Source organism: Acanthopagrus latus, chromosome 21 (genome assembly GCF_904848185.1).
Source record: "Acanthopagrus latus isolate v.2019 chromosome 21, fAcaLat1.1, whole genome shotgun sequence".
Classification (NCBI taxonomy): domain Eukaryota; kingdom Metazoa; phylum Chordata; class Actinopteri; order Spariformes; family Sparidae; genus Acanthopagrus; species Acanthopagrus latus.
In genome coordinates, this window is record NC_051059.1 from 21799180 (window position 1) to 21826668 (window position 27489).

The 27489-nt window shown below is 40.7% G+C and overlaps 2 protein-coding genes across 6 annotated transcripts; one reads left to right on the forward strand and one right to left on the reverse strand.

Moving 5' to 3' along the window:
- Window positions 1-332: 332 nt before the first annotated feature.
- On the reverse strand, window positions 333-8279 carry LOC119011136 (protein FAM102B-like). Of its 3 annotated transcripts, XM_037084032.1 has the most exons (12): window positions 7730-8246; window positions 5931-6051; window positions 5641-5670; window positions 5136-5252; window positions 4669-4715; window positions 3176-3279; window positions 2904-2999; window positions 2617-2782; window positions 2113-2252; window positions 1518-1581; window positions 1192-1264; window positions 333-1081 (listed from the first exon to the last, which is right to left on the reverse strand). In XM_037084032.1, the coding sequence occupies exons 1-11, from the start codon at window positions 7993-7995 to the stop codon at window positions 1222-1224; spliced, it is 1194 nt and encodes a 397-aa protein (XP_036939927.1). In that variant the 5' UTR covers window positions 7996-8246; the 3' UTR covers window positions 333-1081; window positions 1192-1221. The 3 variants fall into 3 exon arrangements, with proteins under 3 accessions (XP_036939927.1, XP_036939928.1, XP_036939926.1); XM_037084033.1 differs by having other exon boundaries at window positions 333-1264; window positions 2113-2249; window positions 7730-8279; XM_037084031.1 differs by having other exon boundaries at window positions 333-1264; window positions 7730-8242.
- LOC119011135 (calcium-binding mitochondrial carrier protein SCaMC-1-like) lies at window positions 7240-16439 on the forward strand. Of its 3 annotated transcripts, none has more exons than XM_037084028.1 (11): window positions 7240-7451; window positions 9761-10177; window positions 10335-10461; window positions 10567-10654; window positions 10790-10901; window positions 11931-12089; window positions 12559-12711; window positions 12799-12906; window positions 13052-13219; window positions 13391-13541; window positions 14866-16439. In XM_037084028.1, the coding sequence occupies exons 2-11, from the start codon at window positions 9998-10000 to the stop codon at window positions 15042-15044; spliced, it is 1425 nt and encodes a 474-aa protein (XP_036939923.1). In that variant the 5' UTR covers window positions 7240-7451; window positions 9761-9997; the 3' UTR covers window positions 15045-16439. The 3 variants fall into 3 exon arrangements, with proteins under 3 accessions (XP_036939923.1, XP_036939924.1, XP_036939922.1); XM_037084029.1 differs by having other exon boundaries at window positions 9961-10177; XM_037084027.1 differs by lacking the exon at window positions 7240-7451 and having other exon boundaries at window positions 9315-10177.
- Window positions 16440-27489: the final 11050 nt, after the last annotated feature.

A 27489-nucleotide genomic window follows, 5' to 3' on the forward strand; every position in this document is an offset into this window, starting at 1 on the left:
TCACAAACCAGAGGGTTTGGATTATAATTAATGAGTCCGCAGACAACTGTATCTGATAACTCTGACCAGATGTTGTGTAATTGCTGTATATCTATATCATCGTGTACATACACTGTTTAAACTTAAAATGCAGTTTTATGGACTCAGTAGATGTTTACTTTGAAAGTTTAGTCTGACCTGGACCGGAAATAGCAAAGTCGAATTTATTTCACTTTTCATTTTCAGTCATTTTTTTTATTTTGATTTTCTATTTCCCTATTATATTTGATTCTGGGTAGTTTTCTTTCCACCCAGTGACTACTTTAAAAAGTAAAACACAGCACAAAAAGTGGTCGTGTTAACCCAAAGTTCATTTTTTTTACAATGTATCTTTATTGGCCTACGATATCAACATTCAGCCATAAAAATAATATATAGATATCTTAAAAACATCATGGTCTTTACACAGTTGACCACCAATAGTTAGCATACGAAAACACATGTTTTACAGAGTTTACAGAATTACATGGTAAAAATTATTGATGGTAAGAATAAATCCAGTCTCTCTCTCTCACACACACCAACACACAGACACCTTACAGAGGGCATCAGACATACTTCAAACTTTGTGATATTTTAATTGCAGACATCCTCCCTCACAACCAGGTGAACTGAGGTGTTTATCTTAAATGGGCTTCAGCTGCTGACACCCAATGGTGCTGCAACCACTGTAAATTAGCTTACTTATATGGATCTTGAAGGAATGGACACAGTCCCCCCTCAAGATACTTACAGAACAAGAAAACAGGTCGAACTGAGTCAACCGTAGCAAAGTATAAACATGTTGGATACTTTGTTACTTTTTAAAATATAAGATAATATAAAAATAATTGAAACGCCCCTAATCGTTCAAATGTCCCCCAAGATGGATGAACAATATATGTAAAATTACAGAGGTAACAATTCGTCTTACATGCTTAATAGAGCACAGAAATGTCAGTACATCAGTTTCTTGGCCACCAAAATGTTCCATCAATGTGGCCTTCACCTCCACATCTTGATCACTAGGGGGCTCTCCTTGATAACGGACGCTGTCGTTCAGCTGTGGAGGAATTGAGAAAACAAATCTCCTTGAGTGAGCCAGGAGTAAGATCTGACTTCACCACCTCCACTTCTCAGTCTTGTGTCCCCTGCATCAGTGTAATACGGCACCTTCTATGACAGGCACATGCTTCCAAGAGCTTAGCGCTTGATCACCACCTGCTCATAGGCTCCAGCTGCAACCCTGAAAGAGAATGACACAATGTGTTAGGCGGCAGGAAGTGAGGGTAATTATCAGATCTGGTTTTTATGCATAACCTTCACTGAGTTGTGAGATTTAAAGTGGTTTCAAATTTTAGAAACGTGATGACCAGTCACTTGGTTAGATTACAGGCTCTGCATCAGAACCCCAATTTAGCATATTAACAAATGATTTGTGTTTTTAGTAAATGCTTGTGCGTGGCACCCATAATCCACCGTTACATAATCACACCCACCTTGTATGATGGCTTCCCAAGGCTGTACTCCCACCAGGACCGACAAACAAGCTGAGCCCCTCCTCTGCAGCAGCAAACACAATAACACACAGCCATTAGAAATAAGGATACTGCCAATCAGCACACAGTCAGGGTTTGAAATGACTCACACTTTGTAGAAAACCTAAAAATAGATGACAATTGATAGGGGACAGTCACCATTTCTTAACACAAATATCTGTCCTCTACACTAAGTCTCTGGTTAAGGACTCTGTTTGTAACATGGCCGCCACAGTGTTTGCTCAGCTATCAGTGAGGTTAAACTGCCCTTGTGATATTCATAGATATGATATGTAACCTAAACTCTGTAATCTTTCATCTAACAACCTTAATATTCAGGCTGACAACAATACAATTGTGGTCCAAATTGACGTCCAGTTTATGACTTGCCATCATAAATGTTTAATCAGCTTTTAACATTTCAAGGAAGTACTTAAAGACGTTGCGTTGTTGCATTGCAACACCTCAAAGTAATTTGATCCCATCAGCAGGATGCTAGGCAACTTTCCAAGACAGCTTTCATGCGTCCGCTCAGTTACGGATTAGCCGTACACACCCTCTGCACTGGAGTCCAAGAAGCCATGGCTAAAATCTTGGCTCTGCAGGATTTTCTCTATTATATCATCGGCATCCACCCTGGTAGCATCGACTCTCTTCAGCTGATTCTCCACAGAGTTCTGTTTTACTGGATGTCTACTGGAGAAAGAGAAACAGCATGGAGTATTACACGATGTGCTACAAAGAAGATGATATAAAAAAAATTAAAAAAACAAAAGGCCTGAGTCAATACATTTAGGGAAAGATTAGATCCCTTTGTTCAATTAAGATAAGGTTGATATACACAAAGGTCAAAACCAGCATGGAAAATATGTTGGGGACACAAAGAGGTGAGAACAAGGGATGAATACATACATTTAGATCACCTTATGTGTTGCAGACCATAGCCAGGTAATAAACAAAGAATAACTTATCATTTAAAGTCTGATAATTTAGCAGTACATAAATTATGGCAATTACTTGCGAGTGTCAGTTTTAGACCTTGGTTGACAATGAGTATTACCTTGGAGCTTTAACAGGGGTAGGGGGATATTCAGGTGCATAATTCCTGCTCTCTCCCTGCTGGTCACCGGGTTCCAAGATGCTGCCGATGCCAGTGGAGGCAGAACCACCTGACGCGCTCCGCCGATGGCTGAGGTCTGTTAAACTGGAGTGATTCGAGCTGTAACCTACAGGACAAAAGCGAAAAACTAACTCTAAGGTTATGCTGACAGTTGTGTGCTTGGCGTAGTGGTACAGTAATGCTGTTTTTGTTTGAAGAGAGTAAATATGTATCTCTGTGTTTGGTACCTGAGATTTTTGACTGCTGACTTGCATAGCTGGGCGTTCTGGAGTGACCATATGCTACCAGCTCCTCTGGGACTGATACTGATTTTCCTGGCGTCTCTGTGGAAGTGGAAGCAAAACTTTTAGTAAGAAACATGCATGTACAGCTAAAAATACCATTCAGAGAAAGTGCCCTATTCTGATGGAAAATTTACAGTAGAATCATATTATCTCCAGAAGCCTGAAAAATTTTTTTGCTATTACAAGGAAGAGAAAACTCTTAGAAATGTACATACCAGTGAGTGAATGGAATATGTGCAGATCACCTCCCTTTCTGTCCTCAAGGAGACACTCTGCTTCAGCCTGTGGGATTCCCAGAGTCATGGCTGTGGATGGGGGCCTAAAGGGAACACAAGACAGTGACGTTACGGAAAAGCAGTGTGGCTAATTGTGATAGAAAAGAGCCTCTTTCACTCACATATCAACAAGGAGTATGTATACACTACAAATATGCATGTCGGATTGAAAATGTTGTGGTGGTAGTATACAAAAAGACACGACACCCACAGCAAAGCACATTCACAGCACTACCCACAGTCTGCTGACTCATTTTCCTATAAACAACAGGTTCTACAAATTAAATCAAAAACTATTCAAGACTGAATCACTCTGACATCAAGATTCGCGACAACAGTCACTTCAGTGTAGACGGCTGGCAGCTGACTCGCATAGCAGGAACATGTGAATACTTGTTTACATCTGATGTTTCTTCTGTGATTATTTCATGGACTGTGTTGTTATTAAGATGCAAAAACATCAAACATGCATTTTAGATGAATGAGATTTATATACTTTGTAATAACAATAATAATGATTCTGTATCTAAAGTACTCAATACAGTCACAAACGTAGTAAGCCTAGAACTGCAGTGACACTAGGATGTTATTTCTAATTTGTTTCAAGTCATCAAAACAGAATAACTATGACTAAATAACAATTTCCGTTAAAGCAGACATTAACACAGGAAACCCACTTCCCTGGGATGAGATGGGGGTGGAGAGGCAGAAAAAAAGTGACAGACACAAATTTAAAAAAAACTGAGCGTCATCTTTCTTGTTGCACTGTTGTAAATCCGCCACACAGAATGAGTAACACTGCGGGGGAAGAATGACTCGGCCATCCTTGACTTTACACTTTGAACGTCTCCTAGGCAGCAGTCGGTGTATTATTACACCAGCAGGGCGTTGGAAGATGAAAGAACATGGGGAATTACTTAATGTTGGTTGAGGAGGGCTGACTGTGTGCACATGGTGCAGACACTGCCAGGAGTGTGATATTACATCACGTCTTTTGTGACAAACTGCTCTGCATACAGCTCTTGTCAAAAGAGAAAAAACAGTCTTCTGGGCTGAGCTGATCACATATCAGCTGAGGTTGGGCACATTCATATCCAGGTGAGGTGTTATGTGTACTCTTGAATAAGCCTGGGATAAGCTCTCAGCTACTAAATGATTGCCCATAGCTTTTAACTGTGGCTGTCTGTATCATCAGACAAACCTGTTTTCAGTTCGCCAACAAACAGGATGTGATGTGAAACCCTTTCTACTGTGGTTAAATGCAGACTTCTCAATCTGGGGTACAGACTTCCGTCGCGACCACAGCTATAACACTTTGGAGTTAAAGGTAAACATGATGTCAACATTTCCTTAGTTACAAGTTTCAAATTGAATTGAAAGTCAGACTTTCAGAGTGATTAAAAAAAATGAAACAGATTAAAAGGCGCTCTTACGTTTTAAAACAGGGGTCTCCAGACATGAGTTGTGTGGTAATGACTACCTGCAAAAAGAAAAGACATGTCAGTTTTAGGCTCAATAGCAACAGCATATGTGAGACTGTAATTTCCTGCCTAGCGTGTCTTCATTAAGTTGCTGTTACTTAAGATTGAGAGTAATATTTGGCAAAATGTAAACCCAGTGATGACATAAGCCCTGGGGAGAAGCTGCATATTTCTAATTCATTCCCATGGCTCAGTTTATGGATCACAGGTTCAGACATGTGCTGTATTGAACATCAGGGCATTCAACTTTTCCATGTCATGAATCCAACTTTTCTACACAGAGGAGTGTCTACTTCTGTGCATTAATTCAAGGTGATTTGCCTTAGAACAGCATGAATATGTCTTCGGCTAATCTTTGTTTTGCTAAAATACACTCTTGACATTTCCAAAGGTGCCTATGTGTTAAAACACTGCCACACCTTCAGAATTGAGTTGTCCTGTCTGGTGTTCTTGGTGTCGTATCCCTCTAGGAGACAGCGTCGCGTAGTGCTGCCAGATCCAGCAAATTCAGATAGGTTCAAGTCAGCAAAGCCCAGCTGCACAGGGAAATAATAGAGAAACCAGTTTTACCCATCTGACAGTCAGTTAAAATAGTCAAATATCAGATTTAATTGAATACAAATTGTTCTGAACAGTTTCCCTGATTGGAAACACAGATGGGACTTCATTTCTTGAGGAATCAGACAACCGACTTCTTTAACTCAATAAGGTTATTGGTTAACATAGCAGTGGTTTTGATTTACAGATTTTTCAATCAGTAACCAGAGCCGGAAACTAGAAAGAAAAACATTCTTACTATGTAGACTCGATAAAAGTCGCCTAAGGGCACTATGAGGCCTAATCTTATCACATACATGTTATGATAAGACTCTTCTAATAGATGTGCTGCTGTGTTTAAAAACAAAAGCAGGTCTACAGACTTACCTTTGCAAAAGATTTTCCACCCTTCAGTTCCTAAAAAATGACAAGAAAACAGACATGAGTTGAGTTTAATTTGCCTTCTTCATGACTATCTCACAATTATTCCTATTAAAATATTTGTGACTCCCTGTTGTATAAACACTCCCTCCACAAAGTCCTTGTGTTTATAAATTAACCTCACTTCCGATCTTATGTACATGAACATTTTCTTGGCACGTTCAAGTCTTGGTCAACTGGACTCGCATTTTTGTTGTGTCAACAAAACAGCTTGGTGGCAGAAAAAAAACCCATACCTTGCGCACAGACACCCGGCACACACAGGGGTCCAGTACACCTGTCCCCGCACTGGCACTCATCTTACAAATGAAAGAGAATTTCTTCTTCCAGCGCACACAGTTGGCTTGGACTGACTCCCTGTGAGAGAAGCACATTTAAGAAACACTACTTCATACAGAAACAAAAACACACATGCACACTGAATAAAAAAGAAGCAGATGTTAATCACAAATCTGCCTGATTTATGACCCACACAGTGCATGATGCAGACGTGTCCCAACCAACCAAGAATTACAAAAGTATCTTTCTAATTGTAATCAGAATATGTAGAGTGAAGCAGATAATGTTTTTTAAATAAGTATTTGAAATGAGCCTAAGATCTTCCTTTAGGCTTTGAGCTATGACCTACTAATAGATGATGTATTCACTCATCCTTTGCTAACATTTGGTGATCTCAGCTGGTCAGCTGAACGTGTCAGTCCAGTCTCTGATATTAGGCAAATGACTGTTATCATGTTTGGACCTAACTTGACCTTTTGACCTAACTTCTGTGATTAAAATGCTCACTGTCCCATGTGGATATTAAGGAAGACATTTAAGGCAAGTTGGTGGTTTGCGTTTTTGGGGCTGTATTACTCAATTTTATCACTGGCAACAGAAATGACAATGTCAGTTTTTGAAGCCGGAAATAGAAAAAAAAAAATAACACTAGGGCTTGATATCATTATGATAGCATTAGGATCTTTTAAGAACTCATTTAAAGATAATAGTATATATAGAAATAAAGATATAATAATAGGAATTAAAGTAAAAATAAGAGTGAACACATGGACCATGTGTCATAAACACAATTGTACATGGGTTGTATTTGGAGAAAGAGACAAAAAGTTGTGGTTGGAGCAGGATACGACTAAAACACAGTGTTTACAGTGTAGTTTCTATTAACAGACGTAACCATGGATAAGTAATAAGGGGTTAGCGGTTTACATGTGCTGTTATGTGTCCGTTTTTCCACAGTGACTCATTTAAATGCTGCATGCAGTTAACAATCACAGAGCCCTGAGAATGAACCTCACATTCTCCTTCACAATATAAGGAAATTCACTTTTCTGGTTGCTGCTGTCATAAATATAAACAGTGAAACAAACAATGAATAGATAGTTGTAGAAAGATAAATATAGTAATTATAAGGACCATCTGCTCTATTAGACATGATAATAAAACACAATAAAAAGCAGAATTATTACTATGAATCTTGTGTTTACAATCCAACTGTTGACTGAAACACTTCAACCAAAATGTAAGCTGAGGCAACTTTAATCGACAGTTACGTTGCCTAGCAACTGCGTTGATCAACTGACCGCTGGCTAACAGAGGCTAACGAGAAAACTTTTATTTTTATCTACTTAAAAAAAAAATAACCTGTGCTATATTTAACTTAACTAAAGAGCGGCACTGGCTCTTAAATCGTTAAATCACATCCTCCTGTGTTGTACTGCCTGCTGAACAACCTCAGAAAGTCTTCAACTCTTTGCTAGGTAACGTTAAATTAACATAATTCTCCTTATCTTAAGATAGGCGCTAGTCTACTGTTTGTTTTTTTTTTGTTTTTTTTTTTGTTAGTACGTTATTTACCTTCGTGATAGTTAGCTAAACGTTAATTACACATTAGCATAAATGTCAAGGAATGCAGCTGTAAAAAGTTAAACTAAACCAGGGGGCTTGGAAGTGGTCAGGAAATAAGTTTCGCTTAAATGTAATCTTAGCTTGTTCGAACAACCAGTGAACAGTCGCTATAAATAGCAAAACTTCTTACCGAGACGACTCCTCGGCGAAGCCTCCATCGAGGAGTCTAACTTTACAGAATAAAACTCCGTTCACGAAGGGAACCGACGACAGCTCCTCCAGGTCGAAGTCTACTTTGAACTTAAATCTCTTCTTCTTCATGAGAATGAACGACATGTTGTATCCGGGACGTGTGAGACTGAGAGGTTTGCGGTGGTGGAGCTGACAGACGGCTGAACACTTTCCCTGCTCTGCTGTCACTGCTGCTCCCTCAGCTGTTCCTCCTCTGGTCTGCATTCAAACTTCAAATCTCCTCCTTCACACCCACTGAAAAACATAATGCATGACGCAAGGGACATTCCGGCGTTTGATTGGATACTGAGAAATAGGGAAATACCTCGGTCACGATTCTAAGGGTCGTGCAAAAAAAGTCCATTACATCCTGAAACTGTATTTTCTGCGTCACCAACACGAGTTATTGAACTGAGGTGACACAGATCCCCTGACCGCTATTGACTCGAGGAGAAGTGGGGAAGAGAAGGGAGGATATCATTCTGCTGGCATGTGATTAAAAAAAAGAAGAAATGTAAAAAATAATAATATGACAACACTGAAAAAACACACAGGATACATTCTTAGTTTGAAAATATTTGAAAGGGGATGAGATTTCATTTATATTGGTCATTTAAACTTAACTTGTGATCTGTAGGTGGAAGGAATTTCCACAGCCATTGCCAGGTAATAAAATGAATGAGAAAGAAAACAATTTGCTTAAGTGAAAGTTGTAATAACACATTACACTATTACAAGCAGAAGCCCTGCATTTGACCTTTACTTAAAATTACAGAAGCATTATCAGCAAAATGTGCCTAAAATGCCAACACCCATTGTTTCATACAGATTATATCATTTGATTGTTACATTATTAACATGTTAACAGCATTTTAATGTTGTAGCTGGATTTAGGTGGGCCCTCTTTGTACTGGTTTATATATACAAGCCACCAAAACACCTGATTCTTCTCATCATGATTTACACATTATGCCCTGAGAAACTAATGGAAATGTTGAAAAATCACACAATGTTAAAGAAAGTGAGAAAAAAGTTTCTGGATCCATCCCTTTATCCAAAAGTTGAATGGGCCTTTTTGTGGTCGAGAGCCACTCTCCATCCACGTTTTGCAAACATTTCAGGGCATTTATCAGATGCTTTTATCCAAAGCGACTCACAGTAATTCTGACATACATTGTGATGGTGGCTGCCATGCAAGGTGCCAAGCAGAACACCAGGAGTAGTTTGGGGTTCAGTATCTTGCCCAAGGACGCTTTGACATGCAGATCAGGGGAATTGAACCAGCGAACTTCCAATAACAAGACGCTGGCTCTACCACTGAGCCACAGCCCTCCAAAATCTGTTCAGTTATTATAATGTAATCGCGCAAGCAAACAGACACAGGTGAAAACACAACAATGCACCATACAGTCAATGTTTTACAAACTGTATAAAGTTTAATTGAATTAAATTAAAAAAAAAAAAAACATGCATCGATGGAGGAGCCACTGGGAGTAATTTGGGGTTAAGTAATTTGCCCAAGGATACTTTAATAGCAGGGTCCTGGAATCAAACGACTGACTCTCTGATTAGACGCCCCACATATGAACCCATATCCCAATATAAGTATGTAATATCAATTCCCCAGTAAACTTCATCTGTCATTTTGTTCATGGGCCCAGAGGAGCCTCCTGCAGGGCCCCTGACTCTTCTTCCTCCTGCATGCACCACCTTCACTCTGAGGAAACACCGCCCTCTGGTGGCGACCGGCGGCGCTGCGCTGCAGGAGACGCCGCACCGTGTGTTTGTCTCTCTGCTGACACGTCCTGCTAGATGAAGAGATTAAATTCCCTCTGAAACGTATCACATCACGTATCACCCGGGACGAGGTCGAATGAAACAGATGAGAAAGTTGACTAGTAGAAAACATAATCAGGATTATGCATATGGTTAATCCAGGGATTATTTCTCCACCCGTTTTACCATCTCTCCTGCTTTTTCCGTACTAAAGTAGCTACGTCGCCTGCGTCGCTCCGCCCTCCGCTGCTGCTGCAGTTCCCTCCGAGCGGCGACCAGAGTTCCACCTCTGCACATTAAAACTCAATGTGAAGCCTGTTTTTCGTCGCGAGTGTCGAGCGCACACCTGGATTCAAGCAGTGGGATTATAAATGATCTGAATTATGGATTAATAACCAGCTCCCGACACTGCAGGACGATTCCGGACGCCGCTTCCACATTTAGCGCCACAATGTTTCAGACGCTACGGACGCTTTTACTACCGACCGCTCGCTGCTGGGATGCCAACAGCGAGAGGTCATACCAGGACCTGTTCGAGAGGCTCGACACCAACAAGGATGGCAAAGTGGACGTCGCCGAGCTCCGAGCGGGCCTCAAGGCGATGGGCATATTCCGGCAGGGTGCTGCACAGGTAGAACCTCTCAGAGGAGGGTTAGTCCTGCACAGACAGGAGTCTCAGGGCTTGGCCTGCTTGATTTGCATGAAATTCCTGAGTAGTGTGCCTGCTGGCTGTGTGTCAGTGTGTGTTAGAGAGCTGGGCGAATAAAGATTATGTCTCCTTCCTGCAGAAAATCGTGTCGTCCGGAGACCAGAACAAAGATGGGAGCCTGGACTTCAACGAGTTCTCCAGATATCTGAAGGAGCACGAGAAGAAGCTGCGGCTCACCTTCAAGAGTTTGGACCGGAACAACGATGGTAAAGACGATGGAGGGAGAGCAGAAGTGTCCCTCAGAAAAATACTTGGCACATGTGACTGTAAATGTTTACAAAGCCACCAATCCTCTGTTTATATTGTGCCAGGGCGCATTGATGCCTCAGAGATCCAGCAGTCCCTGGCGGAGCTGGGCATGGACATCAGCACAGAGAACTCCCAGAAGATATTACAGAGGTTTGACCCACTCTGACACATCTGCACTCATGAAACCAGCAATGTCCCTGTCTGCCTGCCTTTTTATCTGGGTCAACAGCTCATGTGCAATGATGTTTAGTTAGATTAGTTTATTAATCTGTGTGTTTCCTTCAGTATGGACATCGACGGGACCATGATGGTGGACTGGAACGAGTGGAGGGAACACTTCCTGTTGCACCCAGCCCAGAACCTGGGAGAGATTGTCCGCTACTGGAAACACTCCACGGTACAGGACGCACGCAGACACACTCTGCAGGCAAATTCAAAATGTAGCTGCAGTGGGACGGACGGATCACGTGCGTCGTCAGGATGTTATGGATTTTCTCTGCAGTCCATACTTTGGAAGCAGCTTTATACACTGTCACAGAATTTGGGTCGCGCCACTCCACCCAGTTTCCCCTCAGCTCGCTCCTCCAGTGCAAAAATGAAGATGTCACAGACTCCTTTTTGTTTTCTCCCCCTGCACGACACATAATTCCCCCTGTCATGAGAAAAAAAAAACCATGACATTCTTTATCTGAATGTTTCACAATCTTCCCAGCCCTGCAGATTTACGGTGTCTTGCAAAACAAAAACCAGATAGTGCTGCAGTCTGTTATCATAAATGTGTCACAGTTGTAACTACAGGACACACACATCCACCAGCACCAGCCCTCGTGTTTCCCTGCAGCGTTGTGTTTAATTGCCACCGCTCCATATTTGGCACTACCGGACAGCGTTGTGCTTTTGGGAAAACACTGGACATGTTTATCTGAAACAGCCAACGCGTGCACACGGACGAGGGTTTTCAGCCGGCTCAGTGATTATGCTCTCACAAGCTAAAGGACAAGCAGCTCAAGTCGGTGTTAGTTAAAACAAACAAGTCATGCAAGTTTCAGCCAATGTGCAGGGGAAACCTTGAAACCTTTTCATTCAGGGTTTTGTAAATTGCTCCCCTCTCTTCAGTGTAGCGGCGAGTAATGTGGCAAGAATGGGAAAAAAAAAAAAAATGTTGCTGCATCGCTGTGAAAATGGACCCCGAAAAAGGAGAAGTGTGTTCGTGTGACGTTTGGCTTCCTGTGAAAATACGTCCTCATAGTGAAAAGGAATCAGAACGTCGTACAGTATTTATTAAGGCCATAAACTGACACACCTGTGATTAAATCTGTTTTATATAGCAAGGGCAAAGAGTAATTCTGCTGAATGATATCTCTGCAATATGACCGGTGTCCATAAATAAAAGTGATTTGTGTAAACGTGTTTGTGTTGTATCTAGGTGCTGGACATAGGTGACAGTCTGGCCATCCCAGATGAGTTCACAGAGGAGGAGAAGAGCTCGGGCGGCTGGTGGAAGCAGCTGGTCGCAGGCGCAGTGGCGGGGGCCGTCTCTCGCACCGGCACGGCCCCTCTGGACAGGATGAAAGTCTTCATGCAGGTGAAGTATATGAGAGGAACACTGTCTTGTCTCTGCCTTGTGGATGAACTTATGGAAGCCCTGAGGGGGCAGGTGAGGAATGTTTTTCCCTGGTGACCCATTTACTAAGTTGGATCTAAATTCTTTTCCATTTTACTGTTGGAGTTTTGCATCTTTGAAAACAAATATGTGTAAAACTGGGTGAAATAAACAGAAGCTCCGGAGTGGAACCAAGTTTCAGATTTATTTTTTTCTCCTGAATTATTGTTTTCACTTGGTTTCATGCATGGATATTTTTTCCTTCATGTGTTTTTTCACACATAGAAAAATTAAGTAACTTCAATTATCTTAGCAAAACTTTATTTTCTGGCAGTTCTCAATTTAAATAGGACTTAGCAGATGGATCGGCAGAAAAAAAAAGAAGTCATTACTTGCCCCTCATGGCCTCTGTTTTAAACTCTTTTGTTAAGCTTATATATTTCTGCCGCAGGTTCATTCTTCTAAGACTAACCGGATAAGCCTGATAGGCGGCTTCAAGCAGATGATCATGGAGGGAGGTCTGGCTTCACTCTGGAGGGGGAACGGGATCAATGTTTTAAAGATTGCACCTGAGACGGCAATCAAATTCATGGCATACGAACAAGTAAGCTCTGAAATGCACCTTTTATATATTTGATGCATTACAAATACTAAGAAGACATATTTATCGCCATTTCAATGTTTTCTGCAGTATAAGAAGTTGTTATCATCAGAGGGAGAGAAGATCGCGACACACAAGAGGTTCATGGCCGGCTCTCTGGCTGGAGCAACAGCACAAACGGCCATCTACCCCATGGAGGTAAGACGACTGTTGCCTCACAGTTTCATCATGCTCTCTCACTCACAGGATGCACTGTAATGAAACAAGGTCAGCTCTTTCAAGTGTTCCACAAGACTTCAAATTACCACATCAGTCAAAGGAGCCTGTACTTTCTCTCCTCAAGGTTTTGAAAACCCGGCTTACCCTGAGGAAAACCGGCCAGTACTCAGGAATGTTTGATTGTGCCAAAAAGATCTTGAGGAAGGAGGGTGTGAAGGCTTTCTACAAGGGCTACGTTCCAAACTTAGTGGGCATCATCCCCTATGCGGGGATAGACCTGGCTGTGTATGAGGTATGCAGGCTTTGTGACGTACTCTGCCCCTTTGGTGATATTTCACAACAGAGTGCACTTTGTTTAATTAACCGTTCATCTTGGATTATTTGGCCACGCTCAGTTCGATCATAGAAGCAATGTTTGTGCTTTTGCTGATGTACGCTTTTCTTTTTTTCCGTGGTGCTTCAGAGTCTGAAGAACACCTGGTTGTCGCACCATACCAAAGACTCGGCTAACCCCGGAGTTCTGGTGCTGGTGGCCTGCGGGACAATCTCCAGTACCTGCGGACAGCTGGCAAGCTACCCACTCGCACTTGTTCGCACACGGATGCAGGCGCAAGGTGAAACTCAGCCAGACATTTGATAACAGTGATGACACGGCATGTAATGATACAGTAAATAATGTTTGTCATGATGGGCAGGATGTTTATGTGGTGACAAAGTTCTATAAAGGTAACCAGTGTTTTCTGTAAACATTCACCTGCTGCAATGCGGAAGGGCAACCATGTCTCAATGAATTCACACCCTACGATACAGTTGTGGTTTAACGAGATAGTGGAAGTGTTTTGAAGTCGATCTATATGAGGCACTTACCCGTAGACGGTGTATTAATTACAATAGATGGCGGTCGGCACACCCCCAGTTCTAAGAAGCAGTGGGAGTAACAGTGTAGGAAGATATGCAACCGCTACCGCTGTAGACGGGGGCAGCAGCCAAACTTATTTTAGCAACCAAAAAAAAAAAAAAAATCAATATCAGTATGAGTGTACGCTATATTTAGAGTGTCATCACTGCTTTCAGACGGCAGTTTGTGATGGAGATCTGAAGCTGTTATATCCAGCTATGTTAACTTCATCCCAACCAGACTCCTTTGAAAGAATAAGTAATTTTACCTTGCAGATAAAGGGAGTTGGTCAGCTGCGGCCTTGATAGATTTGTAGGGATGCACTGATTGTGAAACAATAGGAACTATATGGCTAATAGCTAATATGGATATTTTTTTTGGTGTTGTTTACTATGTTTTTGTTGTCATTTATTCCCCGTTTGTGCCAGGGTAACAAGGAAATCTTCATGAAAAAAGCAGTAAATGAAAACCAATTTGATTAAAATCATTCATCCTTCATTAGACTACAAATTAGATCATACACATTTTTAAACAACCTTTAATATAACCGTCATTCACATGAGAAAGATTTTTTTTCTTCTTATTTTCTTTTAGAGTGACTCAGAGTTCTTAACATTTACAATAATAATGTGGTTATAATGATACATTATTTTTCCATCACATAATAAACAAGATGGTCTGAGAGGAAAATGAGGTTCTCAGAGCACTGTCGAAGCTAGAAGGGTGGCAGGGTCCACCAAATATAAACGGAGTCAAACACTGTCAGTCAGTCAGTTTGTTGATTATCATTATGTTTTATTCGGTCATGAAAACAAAGATCTTTCTTTGCTGATTGATTCAAGATTCAAGAAAACTTCATTTATCCCGAGGGAAATTGTTGTGCAACAGTAGTAAAACAAAGTGAGAAAGGAATACAAAAGTAATAAATATATTAAAGTAATAAAGTAATAAAATAAAGTAATAAAAACAAACAGTAGAAGAATAAATGACACATGCTTCTAGACACAACTGTTCATCACAGTCTTTTTTTCTCTCTCCAGCTACTCTGGATGCGTCAGACCAGCCCTCCATGTCCAGCCTGATGAGGAAGATCGTAGCCAAAGATGGATTTTTCGGACTCTACCGAGGCATCCTGCCAAACTTCATGAAAGTCATTCCTGCTGTCAGCATCAGCTACGTGGTTTACGAGTACATGAAGACGGGCTTAGGAATCTCCTAATGTTGCTGCAAGTGACTGAAAGAAGAGCATGTACTGACTTAGAAATGACTGAAGTAACTCTGAGAAAAGACAGACAGACTTGAAACATGCAGAGCATGACTTCCATCAGCTGGCACAGGAAGCTCAGTGGATGGAAAGCTGTATGCAAGCCGCTATGGGGCGTCTGTCAGTAGCTGAAGAATTTATCAGTTGTGGTGAGCATGCTTTAAATCTTATCCTCTTGTTCTCAGTTCACACTCCGTCCTGAAAAATATTTGACACAAAGATAGACACATGAAAACATGCATAACAAGCGGGCAATATAATATATAATGGGTTGGTAAAGTCATCTTGCTCTTTGAAAAAAAACTGATCTTGCCAAAATATTAGCTCAGCGGGACTTTTCATTGTGCTCTTTGTCAACAAAGTAACCATTTTCTCTAGAGAAAGCTGGAGCCTGTGGAACCTGTGAAGAGGTAATGGTCTTATTTTAACTGGGGATGAGGAAAAACGACACTGTGAGTTTAAATGCTTGAGTCCACACCCTTGAGAGGTAATTTAACACTTTTTCTTAGTTGCAAACACCTGCCCTGGACTGACATCAGCTCCACACAGCAGCTGGCAACTAAAAATAACTGGCCCTGAAGAATCAATAAGTTGTTAACACTGGAAATAGTGCGTGTATGAAAACACACGCATCTGGTGCAATGTGAGAGTCACTAATTCCACATTCTGTGTGTTATTTGATGATCATGTGCCTTACAACCACTCAATGTAAACTTTCTGACATGTTTTTTTTTTAACTAAATATGTGTATATATATACTGTATTTATGTACTGTATATATATCTGCTCTCAGTTATGGTTATTTATGCATTTGATGATGGTTACTATGTGGTAACACAATAACTAGTCATTGGACTGAAATGCTGTTACTGCTGGCATGTTTTTTTTGTCTTGTGTCACTGCATTTCAACAAGACCTCCACCCTTCAGAACACACACACACACCCACAACAGGATACTGTTACAGTTGGCATTATGTTACTTGTTCTTCCACACAGCCCAGTGATGGGGAAATCTTTATCTTCCATGTAAGATGACAATCTGACTTTGGTCTTAATCATAAGTTCCACTGATGTGGATTTTAAGACTGGCCTTGAATTCACGATCGCTAACCTGAGCATGTGGTAACTTAATGTTGAATTTAAAACAGTCTTTGCCTGAGGCCTGCCTGTTAAACAATGGTTCAGCGGTGTCAAGTTGACAGTGGGGATAAGTGGTTTGAAGATCACTTAGATGAATCAGCAGCTCCACCTAGTGGTTAATAAAGAACACACGTCTCCATGCAAACCTGAAAGTTGCTGTTCTGGTGGTGTGTGTCAGTAGAATAAAAGCAAACCAGATCACAATAGTATTTATGTGTATTCTTCCTCCTTAATCATATCAGTTTAAGGGTATTAGATTTATTACTATCATTCTGCAATCAAGATCAACAAAATGGATCCTAGCTGCCCCCGTATAAAAGAGCCAGATGGAGTTTAGATGTGCAGCAATAGATGATGGTGACACTGTGTCAGAGCAGACAAAATACAGACAAGAATATTACTAGGTGTTTTATGTAGTTGTGCTCTGGTTTGCTTGCTTTGATATAGATAATTTTTCAAGTCTATGTTCTGTCCACATTAGAGGGAGGGAGGGAACTGTAAATGTGTGAAAAGAGTAAGACTGTATTTGTGTCAACCAAATGAAAGAATGTAGCCGATCAATAGATTCTGGAAATGTCTCTTTCTCAGTTTATATATGTGCAAATTATGCATATATAAAACGATTATATTACAGACTCATATCAGAACCCTCCCAGTAGCAAAGGGAGTTACATTAGTTGTCTTTGTGAAATACTACTTGTGTCTTCTGATGAGAGGTTCACTGTGCTCCATGAAGTCTATCTTAAAATCTTAGTCTTCCTAAAAAGGGCTTCAAAATATTACTGGCATTTTATATTAAATATAGGTATTTTGCTGTAGTTTGCTGACCTCAAGGCCCACCATTAAGTTTCACATGTAGCCCCCATGTGGGGAAAAGTTAGTGTACCCCTGAACATACAACCCAACTACATGATACCAAGAACAGAAGAGTCCTACTGCTCGCATTTCATTAAAGTACATACTTTAATGAAAGGATTTTGACACAGGATTACTTGAAAAGTACACAGTAAAAGTACTTTATATTATTCATGCAATTAGTCTAGTCAGCAGTATATAGATCTTGGACTGCTTAGGGAAAATATGTTTTTTATTCCACATCAAAGTTGGGTGAAATATATGTACTCTTGTTCAATTTTAAGGATTTTAACACAGGATTACTCGAAAAGTACACAGTAAAAGTACTTCATATTATTAATGCAAGTAGTCTAGGAAGTACTATGTTCAGCAGCATATGAATCTTGGACTACTTATGGAAAAAATGGTTTTTGTTTTTGTTTTTTCACGTCGTCCTTTACTTTGAAATCCGGAAGGATACCTTTGTAAAACCTTCATGGGAGTTGTGAATCCTTGGGGGACTTTGTCAAACTGGCGCCACCTACTGGACATTATGGTCGATGCACTTTCCTTTCTTAGTGCAGTTTAAGCAGCTCTCATGTCAGCACCCAACACAAACATAATGTGATAAGATATTAGTAACATTTTCTTATTTATAGTTGATCAGCATATTACATCACTGACCTCTCTTGCAGTTCTTATGGATCGTGACTGACTCAGAATCAGAATCAGTATTCCTTTACTGGTCCTGCAAATGGGGATATTTGTGTGTCACAGCAGCCTAAGGACAGTTCAATTTGACAATAAACAATAACAGTACAAAATAAACAAGATAATAAAAAGATAAGAAATAGATTCCTATATACATAATATGTACAAGTGCCCTGCCCCTTTCTGTGACATCACCCCTGTGAAGACATCATATTTAGATTAATTAATTTTATAAAATTACAGAACAGAAATCAATAACACTTAAGCTGAGGTGTCCAAATCACCCAAAATATTTAAATAATGTAACTTGATTACATTCCGTTAGTATTGGAAAAAAAATCAAATGACCAGAGAAATGAAATATCAGTAAAACAAGTGACCTCTTAATCTTTTTAACAATTGTTTATCTGTGTTTTTTGATTAATAAATTGTTTTATTTATTTTAGCCTTTTTGATAAGACAAATTTTACAGTTTACAGAAAACTGGCTGAAGTAAGAATCCACAGGCTGGGACTTTAACCCCAGGTGAAAACAAAGATTCTATTAATGGGATGGCTGCTCTACCAACTGAGCTAAACTGTATTGAAGAATTGCATGACTTCCTGGTTTCATCCACGTACACCACGCAAAACGCCCTGCCCACTGATTTCTGACGAATCCAGGTGGTATGCGCCAAAGGGGCGGTCTTGCTCGTTTCCCGCGCGAAGTTATTGCATTTCCCTCCAAAACTCTTAGGCATATATCAATAACTGAGGGATCTTCACTCTGGTCAGAGCGGCTCTTCACTGAGGACACGAACACACGGTCAGTAAACTGTTCTGTACTAATCTGCTTTATTTGTCCATTTACCTGCTCAGTACAGGTGTATTCATGTGTGTTTGGGGGTTGTACAGGTCAGTTATTACTTTACTTACTCCAAGTAGTAGCTCCATGGACCTTAAGTTTTGCTCCATGCACCAAACCTCCATTGTGGTTTTGGTCGTTTATTTTCTGCGGTGTTTATTACATGAATAACGCGCAGTTAATAAATGTCTCAAAACAGGTAACTAGTTTCGGTAAAACATACGTATTCTTTAGAACGCCATGAAATCTGGTTAGCTAATGTTAGCTGGTCGGTTTAATTGAGTGGTTGTGTTATGCTATGTTAGCTAGCTGACTTTAAAGCTGTTGGAGAAGCATTGTATGGTTTGGGAAACACCTTAGCAGCGCTTCAGTTGCCTTTATGAACAGGCAAAGGACACAGGAACCGGGTACTGATACTACAACGAGCTTTTAAAGATGTCTGAGTCATTTAATCGTCGTGTTTTTACAGACAGGTTGGCATGTTAGCTAACGTGTGTGTCTGCTGGAGAGAGTGAGCATGACGGCATTATAGTGCTGTGTAAGTTAAGAAATATAGTCAATAAATGTAGGTCGCTATCTCAAAACAAGTCACTAGTTTCGGTAAAATCGGCATGAAACTTTTTAAAAACATATGGATTCTTTCTAACGCCATGAAATCTGGTTAGCTAATGTTAGCTGGTCGGTTTAATTGAGTGGTTGTGTTATGATGTGTTAGCTAGCTGACTTCAAAGTTGTTGGAGATGTATTGCATGGTTTGGGAAACACCTTAGCAGCGCTTCAGCTGCCTTTATGAACAAGCAAAGGACACGTGAACCGGGTACTGATACTATAATGAGCTTTTAAAGATGTCTGAGTTATTTAATCATCGTGTTTTTACAGACAGGTTAGCATGTTAGCTAACGTGTGTGTCTGTTGGAGAGAGTGAGCATGACGCCATTATCGTGCTGTGTAATGTTAACTCGTTGATAATAGCATTGTTACAGCCGAATATCTGAGTACAGCACAGTTAGCTAACAGGCTCCATGTGTAGCCTGTACAGAATGGATTCAGTGTGTTTGTCTCATTTCTGGTTTAGTGTGTTATTTATGCCACTGCACTGACTCCCTGTGTGTCAAATGTTCCTCGTCTGTAAAGCATTAAATGTTCTCAGGACTGAATATATTTGATTTACTTTTGTTTATCTATCTATCTATCTATATATATGTATATCTCTATCTCTATCTATCTATCTATCTATATATATATATATATATATATATATATATATATATATATATGTGTGTGTGTGTATATGTATATATATGTATATGTACAGACACACACACGCATGTAGTCATCGTATCATATCATACTAAAGTACTTCTTTCTCTCTCCAGGTGAATAGAGGGACGTGTCTTCAGCCTCAAGTGGAACAGCTCTGACCTGTATGGTGATCAGACCTGGAGAGGAGTGACACCTGGTCCAACAAGGTCAGTGCAATGGAGGTGCAAAAATTAAAGGCAGAAAGTGTGAGATTTTTCAGTTGCTGTTCATTAATACTTTAGGATTGGTAAATGATTCTAGACGACAGTCGAGTCTCACTCACAGGTCGTTGAATAGCGACAGTTTTGGTTGGCAGAAGCCAGTACAGTGTCACTGGTAGGACACTAGTCTCTCTCCCTCTTTTTCTTTTTGTCTTGTTAAAAATAAATAAATAAATGAATAAAATGAAAAAAGATATTAATATAGATATAATATAAACTGTAATAATAATATAAACTGTGTCTGTTTAGAGCGGCTGCATTTATTTGATCTCCTTTATATATAATATAAATTATATAATCATATTTTATTTAACATGTATATCGACAATTTTCAGCCGAAACATTAAAACAACTGACTAGTGAAGTGAGAATTGATCATCTTGTTACAATCAAATGTTCTGCTTGGAAACTTTGAGTACTGTCATTTCTGTGGAGCCTCTTTGACAAACACCACCCACCTAAACCCCGTTCAGACCAACTACACCCCGTCATGGCAAAGAACCCAAGGTGTCAAACTGGCCTCCTCATCCTCCAGATCCCAATCCAGTTGAGCATCCACGGGATGCGCCAGAACCAACTCCCATCCATGTTGGGGCCACCATGGATTGTTTTTGGCTCAGACTGCATCCAGTGGAAGCTCAGTTGGATTGAGATCTGGGGAATCTGGAGGCCAGGTTGACACTTTGAGCTCTTTCCCACGGTCCTCAGGTCATTTCTGAGCAGTTTTTGCAGCGTTGCAGTTGCATTGTCCTGCAGGGGGCGCACTGCCACCAAGGAGTGCTGCTGCCATGAGGGGGTGTATTTGTTTTGCAGCTGTGTTTGGGTGATTGGTGTTTGTCAAAGAGACATCCGCATGAATGCTAGGACTCGGGGTTTCACAGCCGAACATGGCGTTGGAACACAATGATCAATGTTATTTATGTACTAATGTACTACACACAGTGAGAAAAAAGTAGGACGTGATTAGCAAACTCAGATTTAATTGTCATTATTCTTATTATTCCTATTGTTGTTGTTCTTCTTCTTATTATTTTATTATTCTTAATATTATGATACTTCTTCTTATTCTTATTATCATTATTCTTCTTCTTCTTCTTATTATTATTATTGTTTATTTTTTCATGATTCTTATTCTTATACTTACTCTTATTATTATTATTGTTGTTTGTTGTTATTATTCTTATTATTCTTATTTTTATTATTATTATCACTATTATACTTCTTCTTCTTATTATTATTATTATTTTAAATCACGCATGGAAATGTACATAAAAAAATTGCTGCATTGAGAATCGGTTCGTAATCGCATCGAATCGTGAGGTGCCAAGAGATTCCCACCTCTAGTAGAAGTGCAGCGAATTGAGAGCTACAACAGCAGAAATGAGCAGAGATGCGTTGTTTTGGAGGCTTCGTGCCTCGTGACTTTAGGGACAAAATTTTGGTAACAACAATCTATTTGTTAGTGGTCTGCCAGGCAAACCTGGTGTTATGATTGTAATTTAAAAATTAACTTGACCGGACTTCAACTATCTTCAATGGCAAATGCCCGAGTGCTGTCCATCAGAGCTGTAAGCTGTGGTTTCCATGAATGGCAGTAGTCAGGCCTTTGATCAGCCGCTGGTATTGGTAATAGCGTATCTTACGAGCCCTTGTGCGATCCCGCCAACTTAAAGGTCCCTCACGTTCAAACACCAATGGTTGGTAATGTTCTAGACACCTATGGTTGGTAGAAGCGTGCCCAAAGCGTGCGTTGTTTAGCTTGGGCCTTGTGCCTGGCTAGGGACATGCTCAGGGCCACGGTAGAAGCTAGCCTGACGCCAGTGTAGCGGTTCGGGTCTCTGCCCTCATCTGTCCATGACGATTCCACTCGCGAGTTCAGTGCGTATGGTAATGCGATGCCTTTGCTTGAAGATAATGTTGAACCTCTGTGAGAAAACAAATTTAAAAAACAATTGCAGGAATTCATTTTCTCTGCAACTGTGTGTGACAGCATCCTGCTTGACAACACCAAGCAGAGATCATTACAAAGCTGTTACAGGGCCCTCGGCCTTAACGCACAGCAGGCCACTAATAAGTATCCAATTGTGCTGTAGTGAAGTTTTTTTGTTTGGAAGCAGCTGTTGTGATCATGTTCTTGGTAGAAGTGTAGCGAACTGCTAGCTACAAACAGCTTGAGCTATTGTTAGTTTGTCTGTGTTCTTCTAGTTGTATTGAAGGTTTGTTTTCAGTTCAGGTACGTCTCCACTCGAGCGTCCAAATGTGCGTTCAGAGAGTGCTCGATCAGCTTTATGAAGCCTTGGAAGTTGTTTTACTAGAGAAACATTGTGGCATAGAGCTTTTCAGGCAAATAGTGTTAGCTAAACATTGTTGAGTTCAGTAAGCTAAGACAACCAGTTAACCACGGTAGAGTTCTAGACACAGAAGTTCAGTAACAGCAATCCAGTTGTTAGTTTGTCTGCTAGGCAAGCGGCCTCACCTCAAAACCCACAGGATTCAAGGAGGATTTTTACAGCTACTGGATAAACACAAAAAATATATGTTAAAGAAAATATATCTTGAAATAAAATGTATATGAAAATACAAGTCTTCTCACTGTTAACAACTCGACTCTCTGTGAGTCCTGTTGATAGCCCACAAAGTGCGTTATTTGACGACCTGAGAATGAGACTCAAAAATCAGCTGTCTTTCTACAGAATTGCTTTATGAGTATGCCGACATCAGGCAATTAATCAATTGATTAAGAAGAGACCTCCATAATGCATGATACTGGCATGTCTGACATTTCCTCTCTATTGTCTCAACTTTCTGCTTTTAATGCTAGGTAACTTGATCTGTAATAATATATCATGTTTGATCAGCAAATATTTAATTTTGATGACATGAATTTGCAAAGTAACTAGTAACTAAAGCTGTTAGACAAAGTGCAGTGACAGTATGAATAATATAGTTAAAAAATCAATGTATGCAAAATATTAAAAGTAATGACGTGTATATCTATACACATGTTAAATGCTTTTTACAAATACACTCAAAACCTCCCCAAATAAACATTAAACTTCCACAAATACACTCAAAATCTCCACAAATAAACACAAAACTTCCACAAATACACTCAAAATCTCCACAAATAAACACTAAACTTCCACAAATACACTCAAAATCTCCACAAATAAACACTAAACTTCCACAAATACACTCAAAATCTCCACAAATACACTCAAAACCTCCACAAATAAACACAAAACTTCCACAAATACACTCAAAACCTCCACAAATAAACACAAAACTTCCACAAATACACTCAAAATCTCCACAAATAAACACTAAACTTCCACAAATACACTCAAAATCTCCATAAATAAACACTAGACTTCCACAAATGCACTCAAAATCTCCATAAATAAGCACTAAACTTCCACAAATACTCAAAATCTCCACAAGTACACTCAAAATCTCCACAAATAAACACTAAACTTCCACAAATACACTCAAAAACTCCACAAATAAACACTAAACTTCCACAAATACACTCAAAATCTCCACAAATAAACGCAAAACTTCCACAAATACACTCAAAACCTCCACAAATAAACACTAAACTTCCACAAATACACTCAAAATCTCCACAAAGAAACACAAAACTTCCACAAATACACGCAAAATCTCCACAAAGAAACACAAAACTTCCACAAATACACGCAAAACCTCCACAAATAAACACTAAACTTCCACAAATACACTCAAAATCTCCATAAATAAACACTAAACTTCCACAAATACACTCAAAATCTCCCAAAAAAACTTAATCATAATGACACACAAAATAACCATAAATACACAAAAAACTCCACAAATTCACAAAATAAACACAAAACCTCCACAATGACACACAAAGTGACACAGAAAACCTCTACAAACCTCCACAAATCTGCCACAAATATACTCAAACCTCCACAAATTCACCCCCCAAAAAATGCACAAATATGCACAAAACCTGCACAAAGAGACGTGAAACTACCACTGCTCTTCTTTCTCATCTTGCAGGTGATGGACGGTTGACAGGATGAATCACCAAGATGAACAAGACGAGCCAAACAATGGAGAGGGGCCGCCACAGGAGCCTGAAGGGAAAGTGTGAGTGTCTTTGACCTGTCCTTTACAAGGGGGATCAAACATGGCTGATATATCGGCAGAGTACTAATGGTCACTGTTTGTTTCTCTAGAACTAGAGCAGACAGGAGCTGAAAGCGTGGGCAAAGGAACAGGCTGCTGAGGACGAGTTGGACGCCGGTTACCTGAACTGAATCCTGATTTCCTGTAATGGAGTTTTGTGGACTGACAGTTTGTATGGTTGGTGCTCGGCCCAGGACAGGAGAGACACCTGGTCCAACAAGGTCAGTGCAATGGAGGTGCAAAAATTAAAGGCAGAAAGTGTGAGAGTTTTCAGTTGCTGTTCATTAATACTTTAGGATCGGTAAATGATTCTAGATGACAGTCGAGTCTCACTCACAGGTCGTTGAATAGCAACAGTTTTGGTTGGCAGAAGCCAGTACAGTGTCACTGGTGGGACACTAGTCTCTCTCCCTCTTTTACTTTTAGTCTTGTTAAAAATAGATCAATAAATAAATAAATAATATAAACCAAAAAAAATCCTGGTCGATTGTTGTATGTATACATGAATGAGTACAGTACAGTAAGTAAGTGATCAGAATCGGAATAAAAAATAAATAAAATAATGGAAAAGGTATGCATCGTAGAAACAACAGTCTAATTATAAATGGTACGGGTAGTCTATTGTTATTAATAAATAATAAATATGACTATGCATCTGGAGAATAGGTGACTCTCATTCACAAATTGTTGAATACTGGCGGTTTAAAACTGTGCAACAAACCGAAAAGGAAAGCGTACAACAGGACAACAATGCAACAACAGGAAAATGTAAAGCAGTGCAGCAAACCCAAAAGGAAAGTGTAAAACAGTGCAGCAAACCCCAACAGGAAAGTTTAAAACAGTGCAGCAAACCCAGAAGGCAAGCTGCACAACACTGCAGCAAACCCAAAAGGAAAGTGTACAACAGGACAACAGTGCAACAAACCCCAAAGAAGAGTGTAAAGCAGAGCAGCAATCCCAAAAGGAAAGTGTAAGTTGCAGATCAACTACACTCCCTCCTGGCAAAGAACCCAAGGTGTCAAACTTGCTTCCTCATTGTCCAGATCCCAATCCAGTTGAGCATCTATGGGATGTGCCAGAACCAACTCCCATCCATGTTGGTGGCCCCCATGGATTGTTTTTGGCTCAGACTGCATCCAGTGGAAGCTCAGTTGGATGGAGATCTGGGGAATCTGGAGGTCAAGTTGACACCTTAAGCTCTTTCCCATATTCCTCGGGTTGTTCCTGAGCAGCAAACCCAGAAGGCAAACTGCACAACACTGCAGCAGACCCACCAGGAAAGTGTGAAACAGTGCAGCAAACCCCGGCAGGAAAGTGTAAAACAGTGCAGAAACCCCAACAGGAAAGTGTGAAACAGTGCAGCAAACCCCAGCAGGAAAGTGTAAAACAGTACAGAAAACCCAACATGAAAGTGTAAATCAGTGCAACAAACCCCAGCAGGAAAGTGTAAAACGGTGCAGCAAACCCACAAGGCAAACTGCACAACACTGCAGGAGACCCACCAGGAAATTGTAAAACAGTGCAGAAACCCCAAAAGGAAAGTGTAAAACAGTGCAGCAAAGCCCAGCAGGAAAGTGTAAAACAGTGCAGCAAACCCACAAGGCAAACTGCACAACACTGCAGCAGACCCAACAGGAAAGTGTAAAACAGTGCAGCAAACCCACAAGGCAAACTGCACAACACTGCAGGAGACCCACCAGGAAATTGTAAAACAGTGCAGAAACCCCAAAAGGAAAGTGTAAAACAGTGCAGCAAAGCCAGAAGGCAAACTGCACAACACTGCAGCAGACCCAACAGGAAAGTGTAAAACAGTGCAGAAACCCCAAAAGGAAAGTGTAAAACAGTGAAGCAAACCCCAACAGGAAAGTGTACAACAGTGCAGCAAACCCACAAGGCAAACTGCACAACACTGAAGCAGACCCAACAGGAAAGTGTAAAACAGTGCAGCAAACCCACAAGGCAAACTGCACAACACTGCAGCAGACCCAAAAGGAAAGTGTAAAACAGTGCAGAAACCCCAGCAGGAAAGTGTATGACAGTGCAGCAAAGCCAGAAGGCAAACTGCACAACACTGCAGCAAACCCAAAAGGAAAGCGTACAACAGGACAACAGTGCAACAAACCCCAAAGAAGAGTGTAAAGCAGAGCAGCAACCCCAAAAGGAAAGTGTAAGTTGCAGATCAACTACACTCCCTCCTGGCAAAGAACCCAAGGTGTCAAACTTGCTTCCTCATTGTCCAGATCCCAATCCAGTTGAGCATCTATGGGATGTGCCAGAACCAACTCCCATCCATGTTGGTGGCCCCCATGGATTGTTTTTGGCTCAGACTGCATCCAGTGGAAGCTCAGTTGGATGGAGATCTGGGGAATCTGGAGGTCAAGTTGACACCTTAAGCTCTTTCCCATATTCCTCGGGTTGTTCCTGAGCAGCAAACCCAGAAGGCAAACTGCACAACACTGCAGCAGACCCACCAGGAAAGTGTGAAACAGTACAAAAACCCCACAAGGAAAGTGTAAAACAGTGCAGCAAACCCCAGCAGGAAAGTGTAAAACAGTGCAGCAAAGCCAGAAGGCAAACTGCACAACACTGCTGCAGACCCAACAGGAAAGTGTAAAACAGTGCAGAAACCCCAAAAGGAAAGTGTAAAACAGTGAAGCAAACCCCAACAGGAAAGTGTACAACAGTGCAGCAAACCCACAAGGCAAACTGCACAACACTGAAGCAGACCCAACAGGAAAGTGTGAAACAGTGCAGCAAACCCAGAAGGCAAACTGCACAACACTGCAGCAGACCCAACAGGAAAGTGTAAAACAGTGCAGCAAACCCACAAGGCAAACTGCACAACACTGCAGCAGACCCAACAGGAAAGTGTAAAACAGTGCAGCAAACGCCAGCAGGAAAGTGTAAAACAGTGCAGCAAACCCACAAGGCAAACTGCACAACAATGCAGCAAACCCAACAGGAAAGTGTAAAACAGTGCAGCAAACCGAGAAGGCAAACTGCACGACACTTCAGCAGACCCAACAGGAAAGTGTAAAACAGTACAAAAACCCCACAAGGAAAGTGTAAAACAGTGCAGCAAACCCCAGCAGGAAAGTGTAAAACAGTGCAGCAAAGCCAGAAGGCAAACTGCACAACACTGCAGCAGACCCAACAGGAAAGTGTAAAACAGTGC

Excerpts from the sequence above, each read along its gene's own strand:
- LOC119011136 (XM_037084032.1), bottom strand. The coding sequence starts at position 7,995 with ATGCAGACCAGAGGAGGAACAGCTGAGGGAGCAGCAGTGACAGCAGAG. Across the intron at positions 6,052-7,729 it reads TTCGCCGAGGAGTCGTCTCG|GGAGTCAGTCCAAGCCAACT; the intron begins GTAAGAAGTTTT and ends CTTCTCTCACAG. Across the intron at positions 4,716-5,135 it reads AGGACAACTCAATTCTGAAG|GTAGTCATTACCACACAACT; the intron begins GTGTGGCAGTGT and ends TTCTTTTTGCAG.
- LOC119011135 (XM_037084028.1), top strand. The coding sequence starts at position 9,998 with ATGTTTCAGACGCTACGGACGCTTTTACTACCGACCGCTCGCTGCTGG. Across the intron at positions 10,902-11,930 it reads GCTACTGGAAACACTCCACG|GTGCTGGACATAGGTGACAG; the intron begins GTACAGGACGCA and ends TGTTGTATCTAG. Across the intron at positions 13,542-14,865 it reads CACACGGATGCAGGCGCAAG|CTACTCTGGATGCGTCAGAC; the intron begins GTGAAACTCAGC and ends TTCTCTCTCCAG.